This window comes from Zootoca vivipara, chromosome 10 (genome assembly GCF_965207765.1).
Source record: "Zootoca vivipara chromosome 10, rZooViv2.hap1.1, whole genome shotgun sequence".
Lineage (NCBI taxonomy): Eukaryota > Metazoa > Chordata > Lepidosauria > Squamata > Lacertidae > Zootoca > Zootoca vivipara.
Window position 1 is genome coordinate 46,729,172 of NC_142593.1, and position 12,549 is coordinate 46,741,720.

At 44.5% G+C, this 12,549-nt stretch overlaps 1 protein-coding gene across 1 annotated transcript; it reads right to left on the reverse strand.

The window, feature by feature from the left end:
- Nucleotides 1–3,848: 3,848 nt before the first annotated feature.
- On the reverse strand, nt 3,849–12,270 carry BRIX1 (biogenesis of ribosomes BRX1). The gene is made up of 10 exons (XM_035100850.3): nt 12,071–12,270; nt 11,102–11,213; nt 10,473–10,516; nt 9,410–9,480; nt 8,711–8,760; nt 8,364–8,437; nt 8,214–8,264; nt 6,680–6,781; nt 5,122–5,247; nt 3,849–4,224 (listed from the first exon to the last, which is right to left on the reverse strand). The coding sequence occupies exons 1-10, from the start codon at nt 12,233–12,235 to the stop codon at nt 3,955–3,957; spliced, it is 1,065 nt and encodes a 354-aa protein (XP_034956741.2). The 5' UTR covers nt 12,236–12,270; the 3' UTR covers nt 3,849–3,954.
- Between the last annotated feature and the right edge of the window lie 279 nt (nt 12,271–12,549).

Sequence of the window (12,549 nt, forward strand, 5' to 3'; positions counted from 1 at the left end):
GAGGAGGGGCCGGAAGGAGCGGAGGAGCCATACAGGAGGCCAAAGCCACTTCCCGCTGCCGGGTTGGGAGGCGGAGCTGACGACGGAGCGAAGCGGCAGATCAGGATCAGCTGGAGTCAGCGCTTGGGGACGCCTCTTTGGATGGAAGGGAAGTTGGCGCAGCGCTGAGCGGAGAAGCCTTTGGTGGCGGGCAGAACTCTTGGCACGCGAAAGTTCCGAAGCAGCGGATACCACTTTGACGTTGATAGAACGCCGGAAACCCGAACGTTCCAGCGCTATGGCGGCGTCAGAACTCCCAAGATGCTAAAGTTCCGGAGCAGCGGAGACTCCTTAATAGAACGCCGGAAACACGAACATTTCAGAGTTACCGTATGTAGGGGAGGCTGTCCGCAGGTGCTTGCGCTAAAGCTATAAATGCCCCCGGGGTAGGTAGAGTGGGGAGAACTCTTGGGAACACCGTTGACGTCAACGGCGGCTCAGGTTGATTTGTTCTCTGAAGACACTGTTGTTGTTTAGTCGTTTAGTCGTGTCCGACTCTTCGTGACCCCATGGACCATAGCACGCCAGGCACTCCTGTCTTGCACTGCCTCCCGTAGTTTGTTCGTAGCTTCGAGAACACTGTCCAACCATCTTGTCCTCTGTCGTCCCCTTCTCCTAGTGCCCTCAATCTTTCCCAACATCAGGGTCTTTTCCAAAGATTCCTCTCTTCTCATGAGGTGGCCAAAGTATTGGAGCCTCAGCTTCACGATCTGTCCTTCCAGGGAGCACTCAGGGCTGATTTCCTTAAGAATGGATAGGTTTGATCTTCTTGCAGTCCATGGGACTCTCAAGAGTCTCCTCCAGCACCATAATTCAAAAGCATCAATTCTTCGGCGATCAGCCTTCTTTATGGTCCAGCTCTCACTTCCATACATCACTACTGGAAAAACCATAGCTTTAACTATACGGACCTTTGTCGGCAAGGTGATGTCTCTGCTTTTTAAGATGCTGTCTAGGTTTGTCATTGCTTTTCTCCCAAGAAGCAGGCGTCTTTTAATTTCGTGACTGCTGTCACCATCTGCAGTGATCAAGGAGCCCAAGAAGGTAAAATCTCTCACTGCCTCCATTTCTTCCCCTTCTATTTGCCAGGAGGTGATGGGACCAGTGGCCATGATCTTGGTTTTTTTGATGTTGAGCTTCAGACCATATTTTGCGCTCTCCTCTTTTACCCTCATTAAAAGGTTCTTTAATTCCTCCTCGCTTTCTGCCATCAAGGTTGTGTCATCTGCATATCTGAGGTTGTTGATATTTCTTCCGGCAATCTTAATTCCGGCTTGGGATTCATCTAGTCCAGCCTTTCGCATGATGAATTCTGCATATAAGTTAAATAAGCAGGGAGACAATATACAACCTTGTCGTACTCCTTTCCCAATTTTGAACCACTCAGTTGTTCCATATCCAGTTCTAACTGTAGCTTCTTGTCCCACATAGAGATTTCTCAGGAGACAGATGAGGTGATCAGGCACTCCCATTTCTTTAAGAACTTGCCATAGTTTGCTGTGGTCGACACAGTCAAAGGCTTTTGCATAGTCAATGAAGCAGAAGTAGACGTTTTTCTGGAACTCTCTAGCTTTCTCCATAATCCAGCGCATGTTTGCTATTTGGTCTCTGGTTCCTCTGCCCTTTCGAAATCCAGCTTGCACTTCTGGGAGTTCTCGGTCCACATACTGCCTAAGCCTGCCTTGTAGAATTTTAAGCATAACCTTGCTAGCGTGTGAAATGAGCGCAATTGTGCGGTAGTTGGAGCATTCTTTGGCACTGCCCTTCTTTGGAATTGGGATGTAGACTGATCTTCTCCAATCCTCTGGCCATTGCTGAGTTTTCCAAACTTGCTGGCATATTGGGTGTAGCACCTTAACAGCATCATCTTTTAGACACTAAGAAGTCATCTGAATCATCTGAAGACACTAAGAGGCCAATAAAAACACGCGATATTTTGTCTTTTTGCAAAATTGCTGCCCTTTTTCTTGGCAGTAAGAAGCAAGCTGCCGCGTGCAGACGTTATTTTGCTCAGAAATCAGCAAGAGGTGAGGTTGTCCAAGCGGGGTGAGCTTATTTGCTCTACCCCCAGCAGTGAATATAGCAGACATAATGTAAAAAAGTTCCATTTTTATAGCGAGAGGTTAGAAGACAGCAGTGAGTCCCTTTTTTCAGTGCACTAGAAAAGTGCTATTAAAAAAACACAAACCCAGAGCCAAACCATTGTGATACCAAACAGCAGTGCAAGGTACTCTAGACTGCAGTTCCGGTCTTGCACCACTCACAAAGGTCACTTCATGACCTTGGACCAGCTATTATCTGTGAACCGAGCCTACCCTGCAGGCTTGTTGAGAAGGTAGAACTGGATGGCTGCAAGTACAGCACACTTGGTTGTTCTTTAGAGCAGGGGTTCCCAACAAAATTTTCTCGAGGACCCCTCATCGAGCCGCTATTGTGACAAGGACCCCCATTAATTCCTAATCCTATAATTAAAAAGTGAGAGCCAAATTAAGAGTCTTAATTTGGGAATGGAGAAGACAGGGTACCTGCGCAGTAGCGCACAAATGAAGCCGACGCGCGCAAAGCATCTTGGGGAGGTGAGCGTTAGTAGAATGTGTGCGCTGCCTCTGCAAAACAGTAGTGTTTGTAAAGTGCCACCTAACGGCATACAGCAGAACTACTGCCTCTATCTAATTCTAGTTTTGCGCTAGACTCTGCTCATGCAGGAAGCGGCCCAAACAAAAAATCTGTTATATGAAATATATTTAATTTTTTTTTATTCTAATAGCATCTTGCGGACTCCTCTGGCATAGCTCGCGGACCCCTGGGGGTCCCCGGACCACCTGTTGGGAACCACTGCTTTAGAGGAACAACAGACTATGAATATGCAGTTTGGTCCAGGCATAGGCAAACTTGGCCCTCTGGATGTTTTGGGACTACAACTCCCATCATCCCTGACCACTGGTCCTGTTAGCTAGGGATGATGGGAGTTGTAGTCCCAAAACATCCAGAGGGCCAAGTTTGCCTATGCCTGGTTTGGTCTCATCCTCAACTTTCATTTAAAGCACCTTTATACCATTGTCATGGTTCCCCACCCCAAGAATTCTGAGAACTATAGTTCATGGGTGCTTAGTTTTTAGGAGACCCCTCAGAGGTACAGTCCCAAAACAATTGAGGGGTGGGAGTTCTCAGTGGCCAATCAGATGTCCATGTGGCCTTCAAGCTGGACATGGGTGCAACAACACTCTGCCCACTTGCAGTTGCCAGCAACTGGTATTCAGAGATGTGTTGTTGAACAAGAATCTAATTCTCCTTTAAAGCCGTACAAGTTGGTAGTTATCACTGCCTCCTGTGGAAGTGAGTTCCATAGCTTAACTATGTGCTGCATAAAGAACACCAGCAACGACTACCTTCCTGATAGGCTATGGGCACAGGATTCTGCGCAACACTATTGCATATGACATTAATGGAGAATGGCTGTGGGCTGACACACAAGCCGGCTGCTGGAAGAGTGTAAGAGGAACTTCTAACTACCTTTGTGCTGCTACCTTTTCTCACAAGGACATTAAAAACCATATAATCAAAGAAAGAGCAAGTATTCAAGTTTTCTTAATGTACAATGTTCTCCTGACTTGATTGCAGCTTTTTTCAGAAAACTGGTCCAGGTGGATATTTGGTTTGTTCCAGACAGTGGGTTCCTGTTGAACGAGTGCAGAGATACCACTACCCTTCTCCACACATCCCCTTTTCTTTAAGCATTTTAAGAACCCATGTTAAAGGGCACTATCAGAAATGTTACTTGGAAGATATTACAAAACTAGCACATAATCAATGATGCAGACATTGTTTATAAAGTTACTGTACACAAACCGGTTACAAAAAAAGTAGTAAAAGCCGTTTAAATGGTTGTATTATCGAGTCCCCTTTTTGAATGTTTTAGACTCCAATTCCACCAAGTTTTCTCTTCAGCTTCCTCCCGCGCTGATGTAGTTTGTTTTTCTTTTTCTTCTTCAAGCTCATTTTGGGCTCTGGCCTCACTAGTTGTATCTCCTCGGGCTTTTCCTCTGCTGGCGTTTCAAAAACTTTTTCTGTTGGATCTTCAGGAATCAGCGGCTTCTCTTCCTTCTTCTTGAGTTTCTGTAGCTCTTTCAATTGTTGCTTCTCTCTGAATTTAGCAGCTGTGGCTAGTCTTATTGCCCGGCGATGCTGGAAGCAGAAGAATACAATTAGCATGGCTACACCAAAATACAAGTGTTGAAGCTACAACAGGAGACCAAACCCATGAGGAAGTTGACCGATGCCATTACGATTACTGGCCCATGTAAGCTCAGAGCTTTGTACATAAACTGACAGCAGCTCTCCAAGGTTCTGGAAAAGATTTCCCCTGTGCCCTGCCCAGATGTGCCCACAATTTAATCTGTCACCTTCCATATGCAAAGAATAAACCACAGCCCCTCACTATATCAATTCTGCAACCAATATATTTTAATGGGTTCGCATTAGTGGTTGAACATTAGCAGCAACTCCAGGTAGGCATACAACTTAGAATCACAGAACTGTAGAGTTGGAAGGGACCACGAGGGTCATCTAGTTCAACCCCCTGCAATGCAGAAATCTTTTGCCCTGCGTGAGGCTTGAGCCCACGACCCTGAGATTAAGAGTCCCATGCTCTACTAACTGAGCTATCCGCAGGGCTTACATTCTGCTGCACAAGGCAAAGAAGCAGATAATGAAACAGTACAGCGTTGTCTTAAGCCTTTTGCCCTGATGCAATTTCACTGTCTCAACCCTTGCACCAACTTTTTTGTTTTGGAAGAAGGGGCATGGCAAGTACAGTAAAGCCCACAGCAACAAAGTCAAAGCCGGCCTTTGTACTCCGGAGACAACACAAGCCTAAGACCAAAAGTCATCGCAGAATACTAACTAGTGGGGTGGTTATTTAAAGCCTTCTGCTGAGAACCCAGTGGTTTCGACTGTTGTGGGTGGAGAGTTACTAACATCATTTTACTAAAGGATCACGTCAACAGTGTTGTCACAGTAAGCAGAAGCACCAGCCAACTGAAGAGTGTAGGCTTTAAAAAAAGAGTGTTAAAATAGTATTACCATATTTGGAGACTGGTAATGAGGATTTTCATACAGGGTTGGTCCTCCAAAGCTGCCCTGGAAGATCTTGATAAGGTTTAAGACAAAGCGCGGCCCAATTTCTACCAGGGCTCCATCTTCTATTATCTGCAGAGTTGCAAACATTTGATATTTCAATGCAAAATAACCTTTTTTCTACCATACAGGTGCACAACTGCCAAAGCACCTAAAAGGTACCTTAAAATACCCAATCTTGGTGCAAGATCCCCTCTGGCTGTTATATAGCAGCTTAATGGCTTTTGTGTCCTCAGCCGCTCCAGTGGATCAAATCAACCTGAGTTGATCCTAATAAGAAAAATGGGCTAGAATATGGAGATTGTTTGTGGGAAGTAAGAGCATCTTAGCTGCCACTAAAGCCATGGCTTGCACATCCATATCAATGCAAGAGTTGCCTCTTTTTGTTTCAGAATGGAATTGTGTACACCTGTAAACTTTTGCTCTTTGTAGGAACAATCTGAGTACAACCAACATGTGTATAGGAGTGAAGAACAGGAGCCCATGGAAAATAAAAATAGAGGCATGATTAGTGTAGTTTCCTTACCACAGAGCCTGTGGAATACTGAAGTCCTTCCACAACCCCCAAAAATTATTTCGACTACTGACCAGATATCACTCATGACTTAAGTGTGTTTCTTCATTCTACCGCCTCAAGGACTTGCAGTTAAACTCTTGAATGACAACTTGATTCTCAGAATTTTAAGGGAAATAATAGGCACTTGTGAAAGTGCTAAATGTGATCCATAATCAAATGATCCGAAATCAATGTGCCTGCCATATGCACAAGTTCTGCATTGTGGAAGATTATCTGAGTCTAGGAGAATTTGGCATTTGAGTTTTGGCCACTACCCTTTATGTGTCAAGCTAAGTTACTAACAAACCCATCTTAAAATGTCTTATATTAGGAGAGAGATGTAATCCGCTATGGTTCAATATGCGAACAAGTCTAATAAACCCTCAGATTTTCATGCTCCTTCCTCCTCTCCTCCAGGGTAACTATGAGATTAAAAACAAGATCAAAAGCTTCCAATGAGCCATGGTTTAATGTTACATTCATACCCCGAACTATGCCTATCTTTACAATAGTTTATTGAAAGGAGGCCGCTTCATAAACCAAGGTTGGCTTGTTTCAGTAAAACGACTGTTAGGACGAACCACAGTCTTTTCAAGTTTGTACAAAATGACAAACTAGTTAGTCAAATATTTAGTGAAAGATGTTTGCAGGCAGGTACCTCAGCTAGGCTCATTTCTACAATGATCAACCATAGCTTATTATTTCTTCTCAATACAGGCTGTGTCACACAAGCCATTAGCAAACCTGTTTTTGCTCTGTTATATCACCTCATCTGCTTTATTCAGGAATATTTTTAAAAATATAAATGCTAATTTGTGCCAGGCAAAATGAGTTCAAGTAAATGTTCACATAGCATTTTTCAGTTTAAGACATTGCATATAGATCCCATGAAGCGGGGGGGGGGGGGTTTGATTACATCATCCCACAGGCAAAGCATAGGCAAATTACCTGGTAATTTCGAAACCAAATCCTCTTGTCTGTTATGGAGAATGTGAAGACATGATCTACAAAGGGCTGGCTTTTGGGATGATACAGAGGAGTACCAAAAATCTGGCAGGGTGAAAAACGAAAACTTTTTAAAGCAAACAATATGATCAAAAGATTCAGCACAATTCTGGGTGGGTACTGCATAGCTCACTCTGTATGGTGCTAACACAATTTGTTTACCACACAATTGGGCTGTAAGGTGCTCTGCTGTCATAGATCACATATATATGTAATTTGGTCATTCTTGGTTTTTGTCACAGAATGGCTACAGCCTTTGCATCAACATGCTTATATCGCAATGCAGTGGCACTGAAAAGGCAAACAGTATCAATCAGAGCAGAAATCTGAACCATGCTGGTGGAAATGGAGGTGAAACTTCTACCTAGCTTGGTCAACTGGACTATTTTTAAGTGCCAATCCTCTACTTTGGAACTGTACTTATGGGCCAAGTCTTCCAAAGAGTAATGTGAATGATTAGCATGCAGCGCATCTTGAAGCACAAACATGAATACTGGAAGAACTGGAGGCAGAGATTTATCCAACACGTTGAAAAATATATTTTCCGTGATCAGCTTAGTGCTGTTTGTCTGCTGGCACCAGCATTAGATTTAAAGAGTGACAACTTAGAAGCCATGTAGCTCTTTTCTATCGAAAGAACATTGCTGAGGCTTTTGAGAGAGAAACACTGAATAATGTCATTCACTAAATGGATTACAGGTGATGTGCAACTTATGCACATTTAACTTGTCCACAAAAATAAAATAAAAAGTGGGCAGAAAAGGGGTGGGTGTCCGGGAAAACTTTGGCAATCCCTCCCCCTATTGCACCCCAAAAAGTTTTGACTCTCTGCAATTTTGGCTTTATGTGTATGAGATCGTATGAGAGCCACCTGCATAAGCCTAATGGCAGGCACTGCCTTACCACTAATATTTTAAGTAGCTGCAGGAGACTTTCAGGCTAAAAAGCGAGGTTTACGTTTTAAATAAATGCCACCCTGCTTATCTCCATCTCTCTTCAACACCACATTCACATACAAAACCCACAGCCCCTTCAACCACAGCAACTAGCTAAGAAATATGTACTGGCTCAAGAGATAGGGCTTATCATTTTGTCAAGTGTGTTTCGGCACTGCTGGGTTGATTCCAACTTGGTTCTCCTCAAAGCAGACTCAATGAAAACAATGAACCCCAAGTTAGTCAAACTCAGTTGGATACGACCTACTGATCTGAGAAACTCACAAATTGCCATTGCCACATCAAGGTGCACAAGAATCCTGCTATCCCAGGCATCCCCAAACTGCGGCCCTCCAGATGTTTTGGCCTACAACTCCCATGATCCCTAGCTAAGAGGACTAGTGGTCAGGGATGATGGGAACTGTAGTCCAAAACATCTGGAGGGCCAAAGTTTGGGGATGCCTGTGCTATCCTATGGCAAAACAGCACCTGCTATTTTAATAATGGGGAGAATTAACTTATAAACACTGCCATATACTGACCTGAATGAACAGCTCTTTCAGCACAGCATAATGTGGCTCCTGGTCAAAAGTCTGTGGGAGGGGGAAGTCAGTATTTTAGAAATCGGCAAAAAAAATATTGATCGTAAGATAACAGAAGGTACTATGGTATCCTAAGAGATCTATACTCGCCTTATCAAAAGACAGAATGGGCCGGGAGCCTCTCAAACAATTCCCAGTCATTTTCAGCTCAGCCAGCGTGTGAACTGCAGTGATATTAAGTAGAGCTATGTCAAGTCAAGATTTTATCGTTCAACAACAATACAAAACCTTTTCAAGTGTTAAAACAGAAGCAGAACAGCAGTAAAGTTTGTAATATTAACATCTTCCAGACATTAAGCCAGTCAGTCAGGTCAGTCTTTAATGTTTTAACCATAGGTTACAACAGAAGACCAGATGTGTGTCTTTGTAGGATCACTCAGAAAGGATTAAAAACAAGCCAACAGCAGACATTCAATCAATCACATATTTGAACTTACTATTCTGTACTAGAAACTTTGCTGATGGTCCATGGGGGGCATTGGAAAACCTGAAATAGACAAGAGAGAAAGAAAGAAATCCACAAATGAAGTTACTAACTGATCCATGGTGCAATGCTTGAAACAGAACAGTGGTTGAGTATCAGTGATGTTAATGGGGTGTTACAGCCAAAATTCCTATCCAGCAAGAACAGCTTGAAAATCTTGCAAATAAGAACTCATCTGGTTAAGAGGGAACTGTCCCCAGGTGCCCTGATAAGCCCCAGCCTAGTTTTTCTGACAATAAGTCACAGGAGATAGTTCCAGATTAGGAAACCAGAGATTTTTGTTCATATCCAAACTTTTGCCTGTCAGGTAAAGAACAGCACCTAACCTGTTGCACGGAACAGGGCAGAGGACACAGAAAGTGATAGAAGGGGCTGGGTGTGTCTTGCCAATTTTCTACTGCTGGTAGAAGTGGATTGTGTTGTTATTTTTCCCTAATAATTTGTCATTCTCACCCCCCCCCACCCCAGTAGTTTACAGAACCTGTAATTTACAGAATAGTACAGTAAATAGTTTCCAGAAGCCCATTCAAGAATGGGAGCCTGGAAACCCAAATGATGAGAATATTCCTACCTATCCACTTTGCACTTATCTACGGATGTCAGAAATTAGAACAAACAGGGAAAATATATTCTGATTTAAAGTTTTTCTCACCACACATAAAGATCCTGCTTCTTCTTTGCTTCAAAAAATATGCATTTATTGCAATTTTTCATTTCGCAGACCTGCATGAAGCACAAAAAATAGTTCCGGAATCTGAAACCTTGTAGTTTTTCCAGTGTAAATCAAAAGTTTTCCCCCCCTGAGTATAGTTATAGCAATTTGGAAACTGAACACATGAGCAGGGACAATTGTGTCAGCTGCGAGTTGGAAGGCGCTTGCAGCAGGAAGCCTGTTTATAGGTGCGGAGGCCTCCAGCACAATGCAAAACCCTATAAAATAAGGATTCTACAACACACAAGGAGCCTACACAATTAAAGGATGCCTCACTGCAGACAGTCTCCCTCCAACTCATGGAGGCCAATGGGGGTAAACCAATAGGGTCATTCCCACTCTCCCTCCTCCAATGTTCTGGCTCCAGATTACTGTAATGCAGGGGTCCCCAGACTTACCGAGCGGCGGGCCGGTGCCCGCCGCGCCGACCGCGCAGTGGGCCGGACTGCAGGGGAGTGCGCGCGCAGCGGGCCGGAGGGCGGGGGAGTGCGCGCCCGTGCGCATGCGCACACGCACACGGGCGGAAAAAAAATCGGCGAAAATCGCTTGTGCGCATGCGTATGGGCCTCCCCCGACCCGGAAGTGCACCAGAAATGACCTCTTCCGGGTCGGGAGAGGCCCGTACGCATGCGCACAAAGGATTTTCGGCGATTTTTTTGCCGATTTTTCAGATCGCCGCTGCGCCGCGCGCCGTGAGAGCGGGCGGCGGCAGCGGGCGGCGGGGGTCGTCGCGGGCCGGATTGGAAGGCCGATTGGGCCGCATCCGGCCCGGGGGCCGTAGTTTGGGGACCCCTGCTGTAATGCCTGTCTGCAAAGTGCCATGAGAGTCAATCTGAGGAGATACAGTTCACTTGCACTGTTCTAAACATGAAATGATTTCTTGTTGCACTTTGAGAAAGCAGCCACTGAGGTACCAAGTTTTGGGTTAATAGCTGGATTCAAATCCCCAAAGCCAGGACATATAATGGCTAGTCTTTGGCAAAAGAGGGGTGTCATAACTTACCTCATTAATTACAAACAGCTTGTCTTTCCTGTCCATTTTAGTGTCTGGAAAACAAATGAAATTAAACAATGTATGTGTAATGATTGCAAAAACACCCTGGTAAGTAATTTCACCTACGCTTAATAGATCTCTTTTTGAAATTACTGATAAAAGTTGCTCTGGTCCAGCCAAGTTCTGCATATGTATCCCTACCTCGGACACTAGATGTGAGCAAGCACTGTGCACAAGGATTCCTCTTTGCAATCCAGCAGCGAAGGTTATATGCACAGAGTACTAAATTTTACCTTTAAAAAAAAACCTGCCTATCAGCAGATGACCAATACAATTCTGATTTTGAAGGTGGCTTGATATATGTACTCCCTACAGATGGATTGGGAAGAACTGCAGAACACACCTACTCAGGCTGAAGAGGACCTGTATCAATATGCTGCTTATCACACCTTTTACGGCAATAGAAAAATGTTAAGGTAATAAACTTTACACAGCTAGAAGACAGCAATGCTTAACTATTTAATTCCTTTTGCTTCGCATACCAGTGTTTTTTTATAAGCCGATCATTGTTATTTAGATTTGGACAGTGAACTTGTTAAACAAGACACAGAAGACAGGTAAAATAAATAAATAAATACCTGCTTTAGCATGGGGCATCATTGTTCTTAAGTCTTTCATGAGATGCCTTGTCCTAAAATTGATTCCTCTGGAAGAGAAAATGAGAACTCTCTCTTTGTTTTTCCATTTGCCCTGAAAGACAAAGTATTAATGAGAAGGGAACAAACAACAAGAGATTACCTCAATCATTAATTCTCTGGATAGTTTCGGGCATGTCACAGCCGCAGTTATTAGTCTATAAAATGGGAGCAGTGAAACTAATATATTTGGGCAAAAGCCATTTTAACGCAGAAAACTCTTCTTCAGAAAACAGCCCATTCATTACATTCCCAATATGTTTCAAAAGCCTATGTATTGTATGACCAGATATTTGCAGGATTGCACAGACTACTATAAGCTGACCACCACAGCTGTTTTAACATTTCATAGGATTTATACACTTGACTTAAAATAAAATAAAATACCCCACTCATCGAGAAAAATTCACAACCCTGTTTTAGAAACATGCAAAAGTTAAACGCTAAAACATTTCTAAGCACCTGGCTAAGCCTTGTCTGAACAGGAATGTTTTCAACAGGCGCCGGAGTGCAATATGCGGGGAGTTCCGAAGAGCGGGTGCCGCTGCACCGAACAACCGAGTCCTTTAAGAACCGGCGAACTTAAGACCCCATTTGCAAGATGACATTATTATGTCGCCCGGTCCCACCGATCGAAGTGTGTGTGCGTGCGTGTGCAAGGAGATCTCGTGGGTAAACTGACGAAGGCAGCAGTCCAGAAACGAAGCCCCATGGAACTCAGTGGAACTCACTGACGAGAAAACGCGCTCAGGGCTGAGTTGGGAAAAGACCCGTTATCTAAGAAACAGGGGAGGGGGGACACTCTGCATATGCTCAGGGGCACCTTTGTTCCACGAGGAGCACAGCCGCCACACACCCCAAGTCGAGGTCTGCGGGGTCGCTTGTCCCCCTCGTACTCTCCTCAGTCCTCACCTGCGAGACCGGGGCCGGGACGACGTGCTCATCCGGCGCCGGGGTGGCCGCAGCGGACGGGCCTTGGCCCTGGCCCTCTGCCCCCGGAGCTCTCTTGGCGCGTTTCCTCCTCGGCTCTGCCGGGGCTCCCTTGCCAGCTCCACGCTGCCTCTTGGCTGCAGCCATCTTTGCACGCTCAAAGCGCCGCCGGAAGTCGCACCGAAAGGAAGTCGGCTCCACACCCTCTTGGCCGCTCTAGGATTTTCCGAGAAGCGGAAGTAGGAGAACCTCCTACGTTTGAAACACACGCGCGCATACTTCCGGGTTGAGGTTTTTTTTTTAAAAAAAAATTATTATTATTATTAATTTCGTTTCGTGGAATTTATACACCGTTTGATTGTTAGAAAACACACACCTCAAAGAGGCTTATAAAAAATAGAGCAGTAAAAACCGAGGGAAAATTCTCAGCCGTACTTTAAAAACGCACAGAAGTTAAAATA

What these genes read in the sequence shown, in the direction of transcription:
- BRIX1 (XM_035100850.3), bottom strand. Translation starts at nt 12,235, where the DNA reads ATGGCTGCAGCCAAGAGGCAGCGTGGAGCTGGCAAGGGAGCCCCGGCA. An exon ending in AGCTGTTTGTAATTAATGAG is followed by an intron (nt 9,481 to 10,472) that starts GTAAGTTATGAC and finishes TGCTTCATGCAG; the next exon opens with GTCTGCGAAATGAAAAATTG. An exon ending in TTTGGTTTCGAAATTACCAG is followed by an intron (nt 5,248 to 6,679) that starts GTAATTTGCCTA and finishes GCAACTCTGCAG; the next exon opens with ATAATAGAAGATGGAGCCCT.